This window comes from Sarcophilus harrisii, chromosome 3 (assembly GCF_902635505.1).
Source record: "Sarcophilus harrisii chromosome 3, mSarHar1.11, whole genome shotgun sequence".
NCBI classification, from domain to species: domain Eukaryota; kingdom Metazoa; phylum Chordata; class Mammalia; order Dasyuromorphia; family Dasyuridae; genus Sarcophilus; species Sarcophilus harrisii.
Window position 1 is genome coordinate 260,008,460 of NC_045428.1, and position 23,968 is coordinate 260,032,427.

Consider the following 23,968-nt stretch of genomic DNA (forward strand, 5'->3'; position numbering starts at 1 on the left):
GAGAGCCATCTCTCATACCTAGAGAGAGGACTATGGGAACTGAGTGTGGATCATAACAGCATTTTCACTCTTTTTGTTGTTCACTTGCATTTTTTCTTACTTGTTTGCTTTCTTTTTTTGACCTGATTTTTCTTGTGTAGGAAGAGAATTTTATAAATATGTTTATACATATTGGATTTAACATATACTGGATTTCCTGCCATCTAAAATACAAGGCCATGCAAGGGTCAAGGTTGTCAAATTATCTGTGCATAGGTTTTTAAAATAAAAAGCTTTATAAAAAAATGAAGTACTTCCAATTGTCAAATCACTTGCCTTCTCAAAAAATAGGGGAGAGGCAAGAAGGAGCACAAGATTTTGGAACTCAAAATATTAAAAAACCATTGTTTAAAAAATTACATGTAATTGGAAAATTAAAGTAAATAAAAAATTTAAAAATAACTTGTTAATAGCAAGTACACCTCATAAAACAAATCAAATGCCTTTGATTTTGAAATACATGAACATATGCTTCTATACTTGCATTTTATAAATATATAATCATAACTAGATACCAAAAATAAATAATAACATTACTAGATATTTATGGTAAAAATTTTCACTGTAAAAAGTTTTGTTTTAGTGGTAGATTTAACCTCTGGAAAACTTTCTCATAACAGTAATTTGCAATTTTATTAACATTAAAACTCAAGGTTCTTGTGAGGGTAACATAGTCTATTGTTTTTTTTTTTTTTTAATAGGCTACTCAGAAAGAGATTGAGAAAAGGCAGCCTCAGCTAAAGATCATTACTGATTTAGGAACATCCCTAAAGACAGTGCTGGGCAAAAAGGAAAATCTGGTAGATGATAAACTCAGCCTTCTGAAGAGTAACTGGATTGCTGTAACATCTCGAGCAGAAGAATGGTTAAATCTACTATTGGTAATGAAAGCTTTCTTGCTATATCATGAACAACATCATTTTCTAAATATGGAAATGTCATTTGATTCTGAAGAGTTGGTCCAACTCTACTTTTATCTTATAAGCATTTGGAATTATGTTGTTAATCATGATTCTGAATGTTTCCCTATGTATATGTTTGATTTTTATATGTTAATATATATATATATATATATATATATATGTGTGTGTGTGTGTGTGTGTGTGTGTGTGTGTGTGTGTGTGCATTCCATTTATAAAGCAATACAATTTCTACAAAGTTTGCCACTTTTTACAGGAACAAATTATAATAGTTCCTTTAAAAAATATTGTATAAATCGTTAGTGACGTGTCATTCTTTTCTCTCTTTGACTACAGGAATACCAGAAACACATGGAAACATTTGATGAAAATGTAGCTCACATCACCTCCTGGATCTCTCATGCTGAAATATTATTGGATGAATCTGAGAAAAAGAAAACTCAGCAGAAAGAAGATGTACTTAAGGTAGCAAATTATATATTCTGAATAGCTTTTTCATTCATCTCAACAGTTAATTTCAAGTTTATTTGTCCTTGATCCTATAAAGGACAAACAAATTAAAGTAGCTTTTTCTCTCTGGATAGCTTAATGACACTGAAGAGTCATGCAAAAATACATGTCTGGATATCATCCAGAGAGGTCATTTACCTCTTAACAGGGCTGCAGACAAACCATCCTTAAAAATTTGCAAAGAAAGAACTTCTCTGATCTTTCATGATAATATTTTATAGTATCCAGAAGCCTCTAGACAGTCTTTAGTAAAAGCAAAAAACAGCTTCTCACTCACTGGTTGTCTGTATAATTCTATATTAGGATAAAGAAAAAAATGTGGTCATACAGATATTTTTGCCTAATCCCAGTAATCTAGAACTTTGAAATCACAGAGACAAATCATCTGAATGAAGGGCTGGCTGGATTTTATTTTTCATTTTTGTTCAAATTCCAGGTATCCAATAGATATAGCCACTGCTTTTATTTTCTTCATTTTAAAATTTTCTAAACATCTTACTACAAACTAACACATTTCAGAAATATGCCCCATGTTAAAGTCAAAAAAAGGATTACACCATAAGAAAAGGACTAAATTAGTTTTCTTTTAAAAAGTCAGCTATCTCTTCTAAAAGAGTATATTTGTCTGGTTTTGACAATATCTACAAATTATTTCATTTTAAATAATTTATATCATATTCAAATTTTGTTGATGAAATTTTACTTCAGAGAATACCATAATTCTTTAAAAAAAATGAAGTACCATATTCCAAAAAGCATACATGAAGGCACTTTATCAAAGGACATCATAAGGAAATGTCCTTAGACTAACAGAAAACCAGGTGTTTTGTGTAGTCTTCATTAATAATACACCCTTTCTGATGGTTATTCCACATTTTTAGTAATGATACATTTTTTACTATTCCTATGTCCCTTTGCCATTTCAAAACATTTAACTTGTTCCAAGCCTTTTACCCTTCTAATCTCTCAGAGCCTGTTCTGCTTTCTCTTTAGTTGATACAGAATCTCCATCAGATAAGGAAAACAATTTCTTCCTTGGCACTCAAAATGATAAAACAAAGAAGAACTAAGCACCACTGCCAGAAAGAAATGAAAATTTGCTCTTTAGTCTTCTTCCCTCCTGTGAACATAATAACATTTTGTTGGTTTTACAACTGTGAAATTTAGTAAGGATAAGATTCCCACTAAACTTAAAATATTATGTTTACCACTGACATTGTTCCAAGTAATAGATTGCTTAAATGGAAAGGTTAGAAACATCTTCTGGCTTTCCCCACCCATAAATAAACTTTTTGAATAGACAGGTGGGCAAAAGTTAAATGTTGGGGATAACTTGTTTTTCTGTGATATTTCATGTCTCATTTCTTATTCCTTTTTTTAAGTTTTTTTCTTGCTCTCTATCCCTTTGCATGTTCTCTCCTTTTCCTCTTTCCACTTATTACTAACTTCAAGCCCTGTCTCTTGCTCACGGACTGTAGTGCTTAAAGGCTGAACTGAATGATATGCGTCCAAAGGTGGACTCTACGCATGACCAGGCTATAAATTTGATGACAAATCGTGGCGACCACTGCAGAAAAGTAATAGAGCCCAAACTGTCAGAGCTCAACCATCGATTTGCAGCTATTTCTCAAAGAATTAAGACTGGAAAGGTAGGAAGATCTGCTCCACGGTGGAAAATAGTTCTAAGTGGTCTTTTACGAAGGTTATGCCGTGCACTAGGGGGTCCTTTTAACCCTCAAAGCAAAGGTTTTCCAGGAAAAATAAAGGCCCAAATGTATCTGAGCAAACTTTATCACTGAATCTTGCAATTGTAGATGCTCAATAAGTTTTGTTGATTGAATTGAGACACATGAGGAAAAAACATTTTTTTCTGTCATAACTCTCGTAGGACTTTATATAAACTACTTCTGCACTAGTTTACATATATATTTTCAGGGATCTTATGCAGGATGAATGCACAAAAAAGGCATGCTTTAAGCTAAAACAGAGCACAAAACTGTCTAAGAGAAATACTGATTTATTTTGCCAAATATGATAGTGTCCATTTGTACTTATACTTGAATCATTATAAAATGAGGCTTTGTACACTTGCATGAACCAAGGCATCCAGTGTTACTCTTTGTATGTGTTTTGTATCCATGTTTAACTTCTCCAGTCGCCAAATTTCAGGTTCAAGCTGTGATATGTAGGCATTTTGTCATGAAATGCTCAAGCCATAAAAAACTTGCAAAGCTTATTATTCATAATTTTGTAATTTTTACAAGCATGTTTGTATTTACTCTATAATGGAGAGCTAGAGAACGTGAAACACTTGCATGTCAGAGTTTCAAATTCCTGGTTCAATTAAAGAAAGTATGCCTGTTTTAAAAGCAAAATCTTATATGTTAAGCATATTATAAACAAATTAATGAAATACTGTATTGGAGAATATAGCTATTTTGTATTTTGGGATGCAAAATATCACAAATAATATTCAATCTGATATATTTTCAAGCAATTTAAAAGCTACTATTAAAAGCACAAAATAGAGATAAATTTTGTTTATGAAATATGAGTAAATTTAAAAAGGTAAAAATTACAAATGGAGAGAAAAAAGATACAATTTTGAATAGTAACATGTCAGGTAAGTGATAAATTTATCAGAAATTAATAAAATGGTTTTGAAAAGTGGTTGAAATAAACAATACCTATTAATCCTTGCTATTAATAATCTAATAGGTATTAGAATGGAAAATTATAATAGATATGTAATTACCATTTTAAAACATTGTTTTTCAGAATTTTACTATCATCATTACATATGACCATATATCATTATTATATATCAATATATGATAAATTGTTATCATACTATTTTTTAGTACATGGATGTAATGTCATGCCACCTTAAACTGATGGTATGCACCCTGCATTTGCTTACTCAAAACAAGGAACTGTTATTTCATTTACTGTTAAAAAAAATCAATATGTAAATGAATAATGTGATTTTGTTATTCTGGATTTATTATTTTAAGTTTTTGTTATCTTTAAAAATACAATCTCTTTTATACGTCTATGACTTATGTTTTCTTCATGGTTTTATCATATTCAAAATAATTTATTCTATGTCTAGACAATTGAATTCTTCTCTAGAAAAAAATGTTTCTTTGAAATGTGACCAATAATTGAAAGTTGCTTTATGCAATACATTATGGAAAAAAGTACATACCACCATTTTGTTATCACTAAAATTTTGAGTTTTAAAGACAAACTTATTATACATAAACTTTTTTGATGATGTAAGGCATACTTAATTTAAAATAAATATTTAATTTTCCTTAATAACTTTAAGGAAAAGTTATGAGAATAGGATTTATTTCAACCTAAGAGGGATGGCTCATACCAAATTTATGATATAAGAATTCAACTCTCATTCTAAAACAATGACTTTAATATGCCTCAACAAGTCATGGAAATTATAAGTCCAAGAAGAAACTAGAACATACCTCTGACATTTCTCTAGGGATAAAGGTATGGTTTCAGTAGAGTAAACTAGTGTATTTTTAATGTTTTAGGGAAAAAACAAATTCCCAAATTAGGGTATCATTCATAACATGAATATTATCATTCTGTTTCACATGGAATAGGAGACCTCATTTTGATTTTGCAAAATACTTTTTCTCATTAATGTAGAAAAACCTTTTTATGAACAGATACATATATTCTATCTAGGCAGTAGGTGACTTTATTGTATGAACAATGTGTTAAGAAGAGTGAAGATATATAAGCATTCATTTAATTATTCCACAAGTTATTTTAAATCTACTATGTTCAGTTTGATATATATATATATATGTATATATATATACACACACATATATGTCAAACTGAACATAGAAGATACACACACACATATATGACATTGTTTTCTAAAAAGTTTAGTGGCTTGAAAAAAGAGTCTGTAATTCTAAAAATCAGCTATTTTAGGTCCTATCCCAGTTTACAAAAGTCAAATTCCTTACAATTTGGAGACTTTGGGGGATGACAGTCAGGAAAAGAAAGAATAGTTTTATTAGTAGTACTTCACTTCCTAGGCCTTTTCTAAATAGTGAAATAGTATTCTAAGGACAATCCAAATATTTATAGACTGGCCTGTGGAAAATAATACATAATTAATAGAGGTCACCTAGGAGTCAAAAGGAAGAGAGGAACATTCAACTTAGAAGAAAGCTGCTCTGAGACTCCTCCAAACATCTCTGGAAGTATAATTAATAGAGTCCAAGCTGTTTTGATTACCTACCTTTTCTAATAGGGAATATGGTGTGAAAGCGTCTGAGGATAGCATTGTTGGGTTATATGACTGTACCAAAGGGGAATATTAGGGATTAACATTAGGAAGAAAAGGCTGCAAGAATCAATAAAGTATCGAGGAGGACAGAGTAGAAAGAATCCTTCAAATTTAAAGTTTAATCTCATAGTAATGTTACTAAATTATAGTCTTTTCATTTCCCAGAAACCAGGTAGAAAGAATAGCAAGGAGGAAAGATAAACTTATAGATGTTTCAAGGAGACAAGCTCATATTTAGCCATGGAGAGCAAACGGAAGATGCATAAGGAGGAGATTTATTGAAGATTTAATATGTTGATGGAGCTGCATATGGCACAAAGATGTTTCAGGAGTGCTTCAACCTTGAAAAGATAGGATAATGGACTGAGAGAGGAGAGAGGGGACCAGTCCACTATGTATTCTGGCAGGTCGTGAAATACACAATTTACTGGTAACTAAGATTAAATTTCAGGGAATAGGTCCTATAAGTAAGAAGGACTTTAAAGCTTCAAATTTATTTGATTTTGAAAATTACAGTAATTGCCTCTGAGTTACAAGTAATAGTTTTTTTTTTTTAATTTACATAGAGATAAGACAGTAAAATATATTACTCTAGGTTTAATTATGTAATCTAATTATTTTTTGCTTTAATCATGGTATAAGATATACTATTTGAATAACAGAACAGATAAATTATGAAAATATACTTCATTGACTTTTTTGGTAATCATATTAGTAACAAAAATATCTTTTGATTTGCTCTGTTGGAGTTCATGATATATATCTTTCATCAAGGGTCCTGTTATAGTGAACTTATATAAATATTTCTATATATATATTCATTGTCATATGGTATAATCAAACTCTTATTGAAAATTTGCATTTTGAATCATATTTTATGAATGCTAGGATCATTCATTTTCTATATCTTATAATGTATTAAATAATTAGCCTTGCAAACTGATACTAGCAGCCAAGAAACATAAAATAATAATTTTTCCCTACTTGGCTCTCCTATATGAGTTTACATTATATATGATATATACACCATATGTTCTTTAATTTCCATGCAATGTTTTGAATACATTATTAAAATTCATGGACCACTATCAAAAAAAGGAAAAATATACCAGTTATCCAATCTGGTATTTTGTATGTCAATATTCATCTTTGATGGTTGTATAATTTATATAACTTTGGATTGTCATGGATATATAAACATTATTTATTAGAAGATAAAACCACATGGTTAAGAGTACTGCCTTTTTTAATGTATTTCAAATTCATAAGGGAAATGTTGGTTATTTCTCCAGTATAAATTTACCACTTCATATAAAGATATCTTAACGTTCCCGTTTTGTCAGAAAAACGTGTCTTTTCATTTTAGTAACATATAAACATATGCTATAGGAAACAACATTGAGAGGCATTTTAGTTGAAAAGCAATATTACATTTTATTTAATCTGTTGATGATCACTAATGAGTTTAGTAACAAAAGACTTACTTTGGGATAGATTGCATAATAAAAGAATGCCTTTAAATTTCTTAAAATAAATATATCAATATCAATGTATATGCCTATATATATTTGTTCCATATGTATCATTTTCTTCTAAAGAACATTATTTTTTTTAAATTTTGCAAGAAATTGCATTTTCCCATTTATTTCTTTTTAAAAAATATGTACTCAGGATGTAGGAGTAATTTGTGGGCATTCCAGAAACTATAGCACAAGTAAATATTAAGGTTTTATTTTGTTTTGTAAAATTGTTTAATGTAAATATTGACAGGTATCTAACTAACATAAGTCAAATAGAAACAAGCCTTGTTACTTAGAATGCATATTGGTAGCACATAATTAAACTACACTGTGATAAATTATCATTTTGGTTAGCTAGTGCTTAGGTAAATTAGGATTATTCAATTTAAATATTTTACAGATGAGTAAACTGACACCCAGTTTTGGGAAGGGAATCAACAAAGTCACAAAGTTTCATGGTAGCAAAGCTAGGCCTTTTGTCCACTCCCTTGATTCAATATGCTTTCTTTTATTCCTCAGTGATTCTTCAAACTGCCTATTTGAACTAAAAGCTAACATTATGTCATAAACATGTCCATCTCCATCTCTGTTAAATGATAGTTCCAGTGTTCATAGTGGGAGAGGGAAAGAGAATGGATGAAGGACATAGAAAGAGAATTAAGTGCTGAAAACCATGACAGTAAGGCACTTAATGAGAAACACAACCTGGAGCATGATTGTCCTTGATTATAGTTTGTCCAGGATTCTAAACTATTCTCAATAGTAGGCACTTCAGTGGCTGAAACAGAGGCAGGATGAAGAGTTGACTTTGATACTAGGAAGAATTGGATTGAAGTTCTTTTTCCCTCAAATATAAACAAATTATTTAACTTCTCAGGGTTCTAGTCACCTCTCTAAAGTTGTTTCAGAGAGGGTGCTGAACTACAATAACACCTAGAAATTCCCTATACCAAAGAAATTTATTCCCCATCCCTCTAATCACAATCTATAGCTCTGGTGTATACAATAATATTATTTTATTTACAGGGTGACCTTTGGTTTCAGTAACAAAGAATAATTATTGTAAGAAAAATACATTTATATTCTCAAACAGTCACATAATGATGGAAGTCAAAATACATTTCATCTAATTAAAAAAGCAAGAAATAGATAACTTATTTTGTGTTTATGTTCATAAATGTCCGTTTTCTAAAAAAAAAAAACCTCTAAAGATAGTTATATAGCATTTAAATCATGGCTGATGTGTAGAGTCAGTGTTTAGTATCTGTCATTTTGGTTATTTCAGCTTTAAATAATTTAGTAAATAAGGGTACTTATTACTTAATTTGGTTATTTTGTCAAATGATTTCACCATAAATTTCTTTCCAATACATACTTTTGGGGAATTCAAAACTACTTCGTATTAGATGTCTCTCTTTTCAGTCTTCCTTTTCTTCTGTTTTTCTCTTCCTTTATTTTCTTTATTCTTCCCCTCTATCCTCTCCCTTTTCTTCACAATTCCCTTTTTCATTTGCATTTTAATATTTTACAAGCTTATAATTATTTTGTCCAGGAAATATCTTCCAATATGTTTTGCTAGCATTCATATTATTTTTTTAATTGATACAGGAAAAGTTAGTTTTAGGGTCAACTTTAGAATTTTTCACAGAAAAAAATAGTATGCTGGCAGATTTGGTTATAATTCAACTAATCTCAAATGGTTATGTGTTTTTGAGAGGAATGGATTTTCCATTTAAAATTTCTTGTTTGTTTTTGTTATTTGTCAATATTCATTTCAGTTGATGATGAATTACTTCAAGAAGGATTTCAGTTCTCCTAAAGTTCACACTATTTCTGTTGGGAACAGTTATCCTGTGAATAATGTTATGTATGTTACCATCACCTTTGAATCAAATTTTTTAATACACCCTACCAACACATTAATACTTCTTTAATTTTAGGTAGCAAAAATTGTTGATGAACTGAAAATTCACAAAAGAAGTAGATATTAAAAGAAAATCAGTGTCTTTCTCACTTTCTCTGTTTCTCTTTCCTTTTGTGTCAAATTCACTTTCCTGACTTTTAATAATACATGCTACATTCAATGTGTGTTTTTGTAACTGCATATTCATACAAAAGTTCATGTTGAAAGTGTAACTTGGTAAATTGTTTTGAAAACCCTGATTGTAGTGTATATAGAAATATTCTTCTAATTTTGGAATGATTTTATTTTATTAATATTTGTAAACTCTCAAAATGTCCTTTGCATGTTTTCTTAATATGTGGAAAATTATTTAATTGCAATTCTAAGTCTCTTGTGTTCATGTTCTTGCCATTAAAAATAGCTTGAGAAGAAGCTTTCATAACACATAAAGATTATTTGTCAGTTTTCTGTTTTTTTTTAATTTTTCTTATACATCTCAACATAATTCTGACTTTCTAAGTTAAATCAGGAAAAGCACAATGTTCTTAATTTTTTTAACATTTTGTGACTAACAGCAAAAGTGATGACTTATTTGTATGTGCATTTATTCAGTTCATTTCTATTTCATGAAAACATAAATAAACCCTGTAAAAATTGTATATTAATAAAGGAATATAGTCCATACAATGACCTATGGAAATTTAAGTGAATTAAAAAGTGTTTCCTGTGTCATGATTGCACGTTTAATGAGTACATCATCTTAATTATCAAACTGTTTTTTCAATTCATTATGCCCTAATAATTTCTTTCACTTAGATAAGCAAATGACTGATCTGACCCTGTTGCAAAGATAAGGAAAATAGTTTTCTTGATCATTTTTTGATTTTGTTGATGGTAAGATGACATCATTTAATTTATAACCTGGAAATTTCATATTAATAAGTGTAATTAAATCATTATATGCAAAATTCATAAAGTACCTACTCTCTCTATAATATATATATATATATATATATATATATATATATATACACACACATAAATATGGAGAGTAATTATTACTATTCTAGGATATAAGTATAATTTTAAAGATATTAAAAGAGGAAATGGTAACTATATATGATACAAATTAAATGATACAAAATCAAAACAAAAATTAAAGGAAGAATTTGAGGCATTTTTTAAAAAAATTATTAATAGCTAAAGAAATAGTATAGGCATGAGTACTGTGAGTTCAAATGAGGAAAGAGGACACTTTGGAATAACATATTCTTTGGAAAGCTTACAATCACAAAATATTAGACTTTTCTTTGGGCTTCGAGGGCATTTAAGTAAACTTCTCATGAAATACAAGAATTTCCTCTTTGATACTTTTAAGGAATATCAGAACCATCACTGTCTGAGAGTTATTTATTATGTTGAATCCAAATCTACTTCCCTATAATTTAATCTCATTGGTCATTTTCTCCCTGAATCTACTCTCTGAAACTTAATCCCTCTTTGGTGTTTAATTTCAAATACTGTTCCTATCATGTCACCCTAAGACTTCCATTCTCCAAGCCCCAGATCCTCAGTTCTTATTCATATAAGTTCTTATCTGTTCTTATCATATATAAGTTCTTAATTCATATTTTAAAATATTTACCAGCCTTTACTATCCTGCCTACCCTTTGCTGAATGCCCTCCATTTTATTGACGGCCCCTTTAAAAAATGTGATCCACAGAAGTTAAAATGACTCCAAAACTTCAAAAACACTGGAATCTTAAACATTAAGAAAGAATAAAAAGTTATAAAAAGCATTATGATGGCTGTTGCCATATTTGTTACAGGCTATAGTTGGGGGGGTGGGCAGGGGGAGAGAAGTATAATGGAATCTGCTCTCTATTAATAGATCCTAATTTCCGTGACTTGTTTTACTATCTAATTCACACTGTTCTTTCATACTAACCACAAATCACCTGAAACTGGCAGATTATTTCCAAAAGAATTGTTTCCCAACCTGGTATCTCCTTTTTAGTGTTTATGTAACTGATTTTTTTTTTAACTTTACCGCAAGACTTTACATTTATCTCCATTAATTTTAATCTTGTTGGGTTTTGCCCATTTGTGTCAGAAATATTGTTGAACTTGGTTGTGATTTGGCTGGTCACTCTTACCTGTATATCATCTACATATCATTTATATATCTTCATTCAAATTGTTGAAAAAATTTTTGACCAAGACAGAATTAAGTATAAAACTCAGAAGTATTCTGGAGATTTCACTCCATCTAATCAACATGTGTTGGGTAAGATTATTTCAACACCTGCAAATCTACTTGTTCTATCCTTTAGGCTAGGTTCTTCTATCTTGTTCAATAGGATATAATGCAAGGCTTTTTTTGTTCAAGTGATTTGCTAAAATCATTAACTTGTGTTTTTGAAAGAGAAAGAAAGGGATTTGGCTGGGAGGAAAGTGATATGAAATGTCAAAAAATAAGTAAATCTCAGGGATGTGATAATATAGATTTGGAAAAACAGTCTCTCTGCTCTATCAGTCACAAATATATATAATTCTTTCCCTCCCTTTCTCCCTTCCTCTTTCACTCTTCCCCCCCTTTCCTCCCTCCCTCCTTCTCTCTCTCTCTCTCTCTCTCTCTCTCTCTCTCTCTCTCTCTCTGACTCTGTCTTTCTGTCTCAAGTACCATGCTGTTTTGTTGTTGTTTACAGTTTATTTATTTTTTGATCCTCACAATAACCCAGTAAAGTGGGCAATATCATTATCTCCATTTTATGTTATGGGAAACTTAAACAGAGATGAAGTGACTCATCTAGTCACAGCTAATAGGTATTTAGTACTAGATTTGAACTCTCACGTCTTCTTAACTCCAGGCTAAACATTCTATCTACTATGCTACTAGCAGCATCCCTCCCTTCCCCTCACAGTTCTCCCTCTTTTTTCCCATTCCTTCACCCCTTTCCTTCTTGTTCTTCTCTTCCAGATCCCCTCTCCCTGTCCCTGTCCCTTTCCTCTTTCTCCTTCCTTACTTTCTCCCTTTCTTCTCTCCTCACTCCTTCCTCTTCCTTCTATCCCCATATTATATAGAAAATAAGTCCTATAATGTATTTCATTATTGAACAGGCATGTGTGCCTAATTTCACAAACGAAAGTTTATGAAACAATAATTTGCCAAAGTATTCAAGTAGCAGGGAAAAAACATTATTTGATTTATTTGGATTAAGTTTGGGTTAAATAGCAAATTGAATATTTTGGGTAATTTTCCATTGAATTTCCACCCCAAAAATTCACTGTTATATCATATAAACATATATGGACATAAGCTCCACAGATAATTACTGGGTGCATATTGTGTGTATATATGTGCTCAAATTAAATCTATATTCATATACATATCTCATTGGAATATATATATATATACACATACACACATATATGTGACTGTTATTAATTGGTTATTTTAAGGAATAGGAATATTGCAAGATTATTATTTATTTAATTAAAGTTATGCTCATTAGAAAAAGTTAACTGTAATATTTCTGTGATCTATTTTATTAAAGGAAGAAGGATTTGAGCTGTGTTATACTAGCTCTCATTATTAGTTCATTAAAATTTACATTGTGATATTATCACATTATTATTACATTTTATATGATCACATAGAAAAGTGAATTTATTACCAAAAATATTAGCAGTACTGAATAACACATGAATGTCTAATATTAATAACTTGCTATAATCTTATGACTTTTTAATAATTTGCAAGTAGATTACTATGTTATGAAAGCATTTAATTTCAATTAATAAACTATGAGTTTTTATAGAATCATGCCTCATAGAATTTTAAGTTCTACTTTGAGATTTTTAGTATATATGAAATTAGTAATATGCTTAATTTTAAAGTCAACATTGCACAATTTGCCTTTTATTTCCTTGGCAATATCAAAGTATCATTCCTGCATCTTACTATCACCAAGTATTTTGAATGAACTTGAACAATCTTTTTGGTGATTGAATGCTGATAATTATGTGTGCCTAATTTCATATATAAGATACTATTCCTATTTATTTTAACTTTCTGACACCAGAGCATGACAATATTCTCTATTTTCATGGACAGAAAATTTTTACTATGGGATGGGAGGAGTAGATTTTTAAAAAAACAGGTAAGGGAAGGTTGATGTTCCTAGATAAACTCACTTAAAGAAACAAAAAAACAAAAAACTATGGCTTTACCATATACATTTTTACTAATGTCATAAAATCTGAATAACCATATTTTGTTTTATAAATCCACAAAGCATAAAAAACTTTTCCAAAGCATATTTTTATGCAAAGACTTTTAATAAGATGAAAAATGTTTACAGAACTAAGCCATCAAAACACTTTATTAATCTTTTGGTTTTTTATTTCATAATGAAGTCTTAGAATACACTTATGAATTTATATTAAATTGTAAATACAAACACATTCATCAAATTTCCCATGTGGTATTTAGTAAAATGAGAGAAAGTTATCCTGTTATTACTTATAAGAAGTAGCCTCTAGTTACTGACAAAGATGCAAAATTAAAGAAACTAAAATGAAATTAAGTATGCAAATTGTTAAAGGCCAGTAAACATGTCTTAATATGTGTTTATTAAAGTGTATATGAGGGAAATAAGTTGGAAAGTATTCTAGGATTATTTTTAATATGCCAACAAAAAGTGTTTTCCTAAGTTTCCTTAATTATATCTGTCTTACAAATACATCCTGGGTAATATTACAAAGAGTACCTGTAAGGCATTAAAGCAGAGTACCATAGAGTTCTTTTAAATATATGTTGATAATCCTACATTTTCACCTACTTTTAAAGCTTATGGAAGTATGAAATAAATACCAATAGTTAATTGCAAATAGTTTTTCCATTGAAATATTTCAGTATATAGCAGAATAAATTTATCTGCAGACTACTGAAAATTAAAATACAGAAAAATATTAAAATTGACATTTTGGTTATTATGATGGAATAAAACATCATCTTAAATGTTTTTCATCTTTGATGATATTATTTATCCTTATTTGCATTCACAGGTAGTTCCACCACTCATATATCTGGAATCTTGCAAAGTATAAGATAATTCATGCATTTGTAAAGCATCGGGGGTTGACACCAAATGTATTTTTTTGTTCATGTTTCTAGTAAAAATGATTTTCATTTAAATTAGCACTATCTTTTTTTTTAGGCCTCCATTCCTTTGAAGGAATTGGAGCAGTTTAACTCAGATATACAAAAATTGCTTGAACCACTGGAGGCTGAAATTCAGCAGGGGGTGAATCTGAAAGAGGAAGACTTCAATAAAGATATGGTAAATTGGTTGTGATAGAAGTGTGAATGAACTAGGAGTGGGGATGAATAAATGCTTGGGTAGAAATTAGAATTTGAATTCTTAGATAGAACCTTCATGTTATATGATTCTAATAACAAATACAAAGTACCCATGTAGACACTTTATAATGAGTGCCAGTTCATTATAGTATGATCATTTTAGGAATCTTATGTATTATTCAGCAGTTTGGTTCTAATTGGGACTATTTTCAATATTAAAGCACAAAATGCAACTTTGAGAAAAAGTTGAGTCAAATCAGGAAACGAACCTGCAGGTTAATTTATACCTAGATTTTTATCACTAGCAGTTTTTCTCCAAGTTATTGAATACAGCTATTGGCTATTGTCAACAATTTATCTCCAGTGCAATGTTTCACAGAAGGGGAAGTGTTCAATGATAAACTGTCAAAGGAAACTTAACCTAAGTTTGGAAAGATTTATAACCAGGAAATTAGCCCAGCAAGTGACATTTTTTTGGAGGGTACCTCCAAAATTCACCTCAATGAATTTCTCTACTACTTAGAAGGTTTATAATCTATATAAGCAGTGGAATGGTCCACACAGAAATTAATAGGAATTTTTTGAGGTATGTGGGTACATGTATACTGGAATTATAGCCATCTATAGCCTGTTGTCATGTGAAGAATGAAAGGTGATGAACTGCTTTCACTTTAGGGCAGTACTTCCCACAATTTCAAAATTCTCTGTGGCTTGACAGATTCTTCAATCTATTTCACACTCTCTATTTTCCCCTATTCCATCACCCTTTATATATGTATTTTATTGTTTTTTAATCAACAACTATCACTATCTATAGTTCTTTCTGTCTTGCCATATACCTTACTGTAGACTTTTTCTTCATCATACAAAGCTCTTAAATATGTTAGCATGTGATGTGGGAGGGAACAATTAAAAAAGACTGTCACGAACTAAAGTGTAAGTAACTAAAGCATGGTAATATGAAGAAAAAAGACAGATACTTCCACCAAAATTAGTTTCCATTGATAGCTGTCCTGTCAGAGTTATCTGTATTCAGGCTTTTTGTGTACCTGATTTGGTGGTATTGCCACCTCACCTAGAGAGAAAGAAAGTAAGAAGAAGTACCAAAGCTTTTCTACTTCCTCAGCTTCAGGTACTTTTTCCCATTCTCAATGAAGCAATCAATCAATCAGAGCTTAACAAAGTGAAAGGAAAGAACTATGATAATAATGTTAAAAATGATGATAACAATAACAACTCACAGGATTTTAAGTTTTTTCAAATAACCATGCTATGTACCTTAATTCATTTGATTCTTACAAAAATTCTGTGAGATAGGTACTACCCATTTTACAGTTGAAGAAACTGAAATTTAGAGAGATTAAGTGATTTGCTTAGGATTACATAGCTAGTGAACATCTCGATGATCATTCAGCTAGTGAATCTAAGAAATCTTGGCCATCACTACTCACAATACTGTATCACCCTGCTAACACAACTTGTTAACCATTTGACTTATTGTCTATCTTGACACATGACCATCATGTAGAGAAAGAAAACTCCATTTCAACTCTGAAAAGTACTGTATGGTTGGAGAGTGCCAAAATAAAAAAAAATATCCTGTGTCCAAGAGATAAAGACTATATGCATGTGAACATTAATCAGTTATATTTTTAACAGGAATATTCAATAAATGCTTGATATTTTTTTTCTTTCACAAAAAAAACAGTGTTTCCCCATTTAATATTGAAATAAATAATTTATAACTTTTACCTCCCAAAATTAAAATCCTTTTAATTTCAAATTTTTTCTTTATTTTTTAAAATTTTTCATTTCCATTTTAAACTCACAAAAGGAATCATGGATTTTAGTGTAGAATTTGTTCTCCTCATGTCAGTAGAATTCCTGCAGTGAGAGTTCAGAAAATAAAAATAATGCCAAAAAGTAGCTGAGAATACCACATGTTAAACACATATAACTATGCTAAACAAAAAATGTTTTGGTATGTGTAACTTTTAAGGTAATCAATATCATCATTATTTCATGCAGTAAAATCAACATGAACAATAGGTTATTTGAAGTTTTGTTTTGAATATCATTTTATTTATTTATTTATTTATTTATTTATACACAAAAATATTTACTGAGCATTTTGTGTTTCCACTGAAATTAGTTGATTGAATAAAATAATAGGAGAGGTAGAATTTACCTAATTGACAGAATTATTTCTTCTTTTTTTTTCCTGAGGCAATTGTGGTTAATTGACTTGCTGATCTCGTAGCCAGGAAGTGTTGTGTGTTGTGCCTGAGAACAGATTTGAACTCAGGTCCTCTGACTTCAGGGCCGGTGCTCTATCCACTGTGTCACCTAGCTACCCCTAAAATTATTTCTTTAAAATCAGAGTAGTGTCAGTCACTTGAGCTTACTATAAAGCCAACACTAAAATTAAAACAGATATCTAGGTTTAAGATAATTAATAGAACTTCAAAAGAATATTTAAATCAATAAGTATAATGTATTTTCAGTATTTCAAAGATTGCTAGAAATATGTAGAATTTGTTCAAAAATCAGATCAAATAAGACCCTTTACCACTTTGAAGAAAGAAAGAAATTCTTGCAGAGTATATATATTTTTACAGTAAAATATTTTGGCCCAAAGTAAAGCCCATCTATTTGTGTATATGCAAAAATATAGATATATATGAACATATAATATATGTGTTTATGTATGAATTATAATAAATAAATAAAGTTTTGGGAAAACATTTATTATGAACTTAGACATAAATGTCTGTGTTTTTGGTATGGTATTATAGTACATATCAGTAAGGATAATTCACTTGAAACTTTTTTTTTCTGAATTTTCCCATTTTTTAGTACTATATTAAAAAACAAAACAAATTCTTATGATACAACTCTAAAATCGATACACAAATTTTCCTCCTGCTACATACACACTTTCCACTTAAAAATAACAATGAATTTGAATTAATTTTTCCTACTTTTTTCATCTTTCTTAAAAATAAAAATCTACTCATATATTCTTCAAAAATGAAACATGGTTTTATAATGTCTTTAGATAGTGTCTTTTATCTGCTAATGATTGTGATTTTTTTTTTTATCAAAATGAAGACTATACTTGTTGTTTTTAATCAGAGTGAAGACAATGAGGGTACTGTAAAAGAATTGTTGCAAAGAGGAGACACCTTACAACAAAGAATCACAGATGAGAGAAAGCGAGAGGAAATAAAGATAAAACAGCAGCTGTTACAGACAAAACATAATACTCTCAAGGTATAGGAGTTAAAATTATAATATACCTTGCTTATGTTTTTCTTCATTATATGGGATAAAATTATCTGTTTATAAATAAATCTGCTTAGTATATTGGTGATTGAGAATATAAATTAATAACAGTTAAATATGTGTAATGATTTCATTAAGCATTTATAATTTGTGTCATTTTATTTTAAAAAATATTGTTTTGATGTCCATCACCAAAGTTTAAATTTCGATTGCGCTGGGTTATTTGAATGTTTTCTTTTTCTGAACTATATACAATTAGAAGCATATTAAAAATGCTTAGTTAACTGAATTTTTTTGGTTTTAATTTCCTGAAATATTTTTTTAAAGATGTTTAATTGTGTTTGTTTTGAAACAAGTTTAATGATCAATCCAAACAGGGTATATTTTATATTATTTTGTGTTCTTGTCACATATATGTGTGTGTATGTGTGTGTGTGTGTGTGTGTGTGTGTGTGTGTGTATACACACACACACACACACACACATATATATATATACATATATTTCAATTGGGATAAGATTTAAAGAGTTTTTGAGCATCATGAAACTTGCTAGATAAAGACTTAGAATAATTGTGCTGAACTCTTTTTCTGACATATCTTGCCATTAAAAAATTTCCCTAACCCGAGGAAAACAATCCTACTTTCCCAGCAGAAGAATAACCTTTGAAAGAAACTTAAGAGTATTGTATTAAAGGAACTGTTTTAACATCAAAAAGCAATACTGTCAGGCTTTAATTTAAACGTATAACAGTGCTCAAATGTTGAATAATGATTTTTGTCATAAAAACAGAAAAGCATGTTTATTTTCTGTAATTAATATTTGGGTAGCTTGGGGTCAAATCTGAATATGTTTTGTGAAATGGTGTTTATTTCGCATGACAATATTAACTATTTTGCATGGATGACTGGTTCCTAGTAGTGTTAATTGTAATACTTCTCATTGTTAATAGTAGTGCTAAAGTAAATCACTCTTTTATAGTTATGACTAGGTAGATGGAGTCTGTATTCTATATGCAAATCAGAGAATAAACTCTATTCTGAATAGTCAGACAATCAAACAAACACTGCTGGGAATGTAATTACATGATATTGTGACTGCAAGGAATCTGGAAGAAATGTCTAATTGGCTAGCAGCTGTTCTGAAGGTAACTCCTGATAAATACAGTTGATAGAAAACACCTATTTCTTAGGAGAATATAAGTGAAAACCAGAATATGTTCAGAAGTCCTAAAAGCTTTTTAATGATGAGGTTTAAGGAGTAGATATCTACTACATCAAATAAAGTATATACTTCGCAAAAGTACATAATTACAATTGTGTTTCAGTAACTTTTTTGTAATTGTTTATAAATAGTCTACAGTTACTTTTCTTTTTCATTTGGAGTTAAACAGGCTTCACCTTGATTAGGAGGCCCTTTTATTTTGACAGTCAAGTATATAACAATATGAAGTACCTTGCCTTCATCTGGTTATGTTTTTATTGCTTTAAAAAACTCACATTCAGAGTGTTCCATCAAAAAAAAAAAAAAAAAAAAGGTGGGGCAAAACTTCCTTGGGGATGGAGAAAAGTAAAGAACAAATTATTAAATACAGCCTTCCATTTAATTCTTCAGTAAGTTATAAACCCAGAATTGGAAACAAATGGACAATTAAGGTACATCCATTTAATTTGATTCAAAATATATCCACAAAACTCCATCAGTGTCAAAGAATCTCAGTTTCATTTCTGTACCCAAGGCTATATCAACCTTGGTGCAGTCACATTGTTAAAAATGCACATGACTCCAACTGTCTGTCTAAGCCTAGTCTTTACACCATCATTAAACTATACAAATTTGTTTCATTAATTGAAAGTTGTTACTTTCTTTTGACAAATTTAAGCCCAGTGTGTGTAAAGCATTATTGCCACTGCACTAAAATAATGAAAGCCATTTAAGATAACCTGTGATAATACTTTTTAATTATGATAAAATGGCATTCAAACTCATTCTATCGATCCAGCAGATACTGGGTATACTTGCATAGACCAAGGCGATTGATTTTTTTCTTAGGTGACTCAATAAAGGCATTCAACCTTGACAGATAAATCTCAATGGAATATCAAACAGTTTAAACAAATTCAAATAAACTCTTTTCTTATCAAATTGATTGGGAATCATGTAGCTTTCTTTCCTCTTTTTCTGATGGTAAGTAAGTTACTTTGGATATGGAGATTCTTATTTTTATTAGTATAAAACACAAAAAGATGTTGGTACCATTAGTTGTTATTTTGAAGAAATTTTAATCTTTGCCCATGATTTTTTTTCTTTTTCCTGTAGAAACAGACTTTATTAAAATTGAGCTTTGGAAGAACATAACAGAAACAACTAAAACTTGCATGACCTACTAATAATAAATTTCATTTATTTGTAATAGCTCTTGAAGATTCTTAATCATATGAATGTCTGTTGCTTGAATATATCTGAATTTTTTGACTTATCTAAGCTTACATTTGATACTTTCTCCATACATTTCTTAACATACTACAGTCTCTTAAACTTATTTAATTATCTAATTGGCTGGATATTATTTTAACTCCAAAAGTGTCATATAAAACCTGAATTGTCAAATAGCAACACATTCGATTCTTTAAAAGAGATTAAATATGGCAGTAGATCTGAATTTGAAATTTGAACCAAGACTCAAGGAGTGATTTAAATGTATACAGATCTCTTAAACAAGTGTGTGTGTGTGTGTGTGTGTGTGTGTGTGTGTGTGTGTGAGAGAGATAGAGAGAAAGAGAGAGAGAGAGAGAGAGAGAGAGAGAGAGAGAAAGAGAGAGAGAAAAAGAGAGATTCCTATCCTACATTTTCCTGTTTTGTCTTTTTTTTTTTATTTTAACAGAATTAAACAGGCAAATTTGACCTAAGAGGTAAATATTGTGAAGGTCTTTAATTTTAAAATAACAACATAATAAGCACCAATTAAAAGACTAAACTTTTTCATTGATAATCTAATAATATCTGCACTGTGAACAGGATTTGAGGTCTCAGAGAAGAAAAAAGGCTCTAGAAATTTCTCATCAGTGGTATCAGTACAAGAGGCAGGCTGATGATCTACTGAAATGCTTGGATGACATTGAGAAAAAATTAGCCAGTCTACCAGAACCCAAAGATGAATGGAAACTAAAGGTAATGTTGTTTTAGAATGCCAATAGTAGTTATTATGTCTTGTTCTATTAATTTCAAAATAAACTATATGTAGACATATTAAAATTCTCCACAATCTTATTCTCTTGACTAGCAGTCTGTGATTTGGGGCATTTCCTTGTATTACTATTTTTGGTTAATGTTTTATTGTATTAAATATTTTATAAGTGACATGAAAATGATTAAATAAAATGTTTGACTTGTGTAAAATAGATTGAGAAATGTTATGTGTCTTTAGTAAAAGTTGTAATTGACTTTGTGTATCATCTTTGTTCCAGATAAACAAATGACTTATCGGTATATGGACGCCTTCTTTTTTCATGTTAGCACATTCATTTCATCAGAGCATTGTCATGCACCTCTGTCAAATCTATGTAGATTCATTGCCCTATTGTCTGAAGATTTTTTCAGTTGTTACCACTTTCTTCTTTTGCTTCATTCTCTGTTGAGTTTCTCCAAAAGTTAAAAAATGAATTAACTAATAATTCCAAGAACCTTTGAAAATTTGATTTGTGCAATCCCAAATAACAGAGTTATCACTGCCATTTTCAATCACCCATATTTAGAAGAAAGAAAATGTGGCAATTATTTCAATATTCCTCACACACACTCTACTTAATAGAATCCTTTTTTAAAGAACTACAAACAAGGAGATACTTGAAGTTATTTGATTTCTTTAACTCCAACATACAATAAGGTCTACCCCTGACTATATTTTATATTATTTCAATAAAGTGGAAAGCCTTTGAAAGTTCTAAAAGACATATTTGCTGCTTTCAAGTTGGTTGCTGTGGTTGGTTAGCTAACTGTCCTGGGCCCTGTATTGGTTTTGCTCACTAGGAGATTGATCGTGAGTTGCAGAAGAAGACAGAAGAGTTGAATGCAGTGCACAGACAAGCTGAGAGCTTGTCTAAGGATGGGGCCGCAAAGGCTGTGGAGCCAACCCTGATCCAGCTCAGCAAGCGCTGGCGAGAAATTGAGAGCAAATTTGCTCAGTTTCGGAGACTCAACTATGCACAAATTGTGAGTTGTTATTGGCAAACCAATGTGTTTGCAACTCCTACTATTACTAACAGAGCCCTACTAATGATAAGGAAAATCTCAGATAAAATTCCAACTCCTCCAGAGCTTATCTTCATGTCAGCAGCTTCCTATTTTATTGAGCTACTGACTTGTTTTTAGGATGATTTCAAAAAGGAAAAGGTTAGGAAAAGGCAACCTTGAATTAACCAGTGACAGACAACAATCCCATTTTCACAAAAAGAAGAGAACACCTTAATTTTGTTTTGCCTCATCATTTTTCCATAACATTAGAAGTGTATCATGCATTTACTTTATTTCAACATACATGTCTAATCAAAAAAAAATGTATTACTTTTGTAGAATCATCCCATGCAAATTTTAATTGTTTTATGTATATGTAGTCTATAATAAATATATGTTGGGAAATTTTTCTTACATTTCTTGTGTATGGCTCTTTTAACAGAAATGAATGAATTTTTACCTGAAACATAAATTATATATGTGGTAATTGAGTTAAAAATGACATTTTATAGAAGAATCTAATGTTTTGTAAGCATTTGATTGATTTGGTTCATAAATGATGGGAATTTAGTAGTATGTATGTTACATCTTTGGGGGGAAAAGAAAAAAAGAAATGGCTTCTATTTTTGTGAAGCATGTGTCTGGAAATCTTGTGGCAGTCTTTGACTAGAAATTGCAATATTATAAACCATGGGGTTCTTTCTACTCATAGTGTCCATTTTTTCTTTTCCTTGTCTTTTTTTATTATAATATGAAAAGATATATTTGCTACTGAGTACTTAACCAAAGAAAATATTGACAAACATACTATGTCAAAATCTGCTCAACTAGTACTAGATGTTTCTACTCCTGAAATTTTTCTGTGAGTGTTTATTCCATCTGAAATATGAAGTGTGTTTTGAAAAATTACTCTTAACATCTTATTGTACATAACTTTAAGACATATAATCCAGCATGCATATTTCAATGTGATGCATTGACCAAAGAAGCACATAATTTACAAGATTGTTTCTTACTTTAAGATTACATTTTGAGTTCATAAATATATACATAATTTTTCTGCAAAATGAAATTGTCTAAAATATATGGGAATATTTGTGCAGTTCAAATAAGTAATCCAAGAAATATTGAAACTATATTATGTTATTTGGTTTTGTTCTAGTTGATTACCTTTCTCATCTTATGCTTCATATTAGACTTTATGATTTTATCAGTCATAGATCATTAAAGCTTATACTTAAAAGCTGTATCAATAAAGACAAAGTAAAATAAAAGATTAAAGGAAATTATCCAGATAATTCAAAGCAAAATTAAATGGATTTTACAGGAGCAAATGTTTCTTTTGACCTGGATTGTCTATTTAATTGTTTTAATTCTTTATTTTGCACAAAAACTTTATATACAATCAGATTATGAAAAGGATTGTTGGTAATTAATACTTTCTTATAAAGTAGCAGCAAGTTTGAAAATTGCTACTTGTATAAAGAAACTAATTAGTATGCAATGTTAAAAACAAAATTACAACATGTTAATAATATTTATGGAAAGCTTTAGATATAGTTTCTCTATATAATATGCATTCAAGAGCATAGAATGCTTTTCATGGTCATCTGACATAAATGTTTCAATCAGAAGGAAGATGAAAATGTTTTAAGGTTAACTCCTGAGTTTCTGTGGCAACATAATACATCAATTCATACATACAATATAATGGATAATGGATAATGATATTTGGTTTTGAATGTAATTGAATTTTAGAGTTTTAGAATCCAGGAATACATGTCAATACCTGTAGAGTCTAGAAGATGTTTGTAGAACAGAGAATGCTGGGCAGTGAATAGGATTTCAGACCTGATTCCATGATT

At 30.0% G+C, this 23,968-nt stretch overlaps 1 protein-coding gene across 10 annotated transcripts in view; it reads left to right on the top strand.

Annotated features, from left to right (window-relative positions):
- The window catches only part of DMD (dystrophin), a 2,285,006-nt gene that overhangs the window by 956,783 nt on the left and 1,304,255 nt on the right, over positions 1–23,968 (top strand). For 7 of the 10 annotated variants that reach the window (XM_031963631.1, XM_031963630.1, XM_031963635.1 and 4 more), the window contains 7 exons: positions 741–920; positions 1,296–1,424; positions 2,948–3,118; positions 14,443–14,565; positions 17,721–17,858; positions 20,889–21,041; positions 21,900–22,082. In XM_031963631.1, coding sequence (XP_031819491.1) covers positions 741–920; positions 1,296–1,424; positions 2,948–3,118; positions 14,443–14,565; positions 17,721–17,858; positions 20,889–21,041; positions 21,900–22,082 — 1,077 coding nt within the window. The remainder of the gene's footprint in view (positions 1–740; positions 921–1,295; positions 1,425–2,947; positions 3,119–14,442; positions 14,566–17,720; positions 17,859–20,888; positions 21,042–21,899; positions 22,083–23,968) is intronic. The other 3 variants (XM_031963637.1, XM_031963636.1, XM_031963638.1) reach the window with 3 other exon arrangements.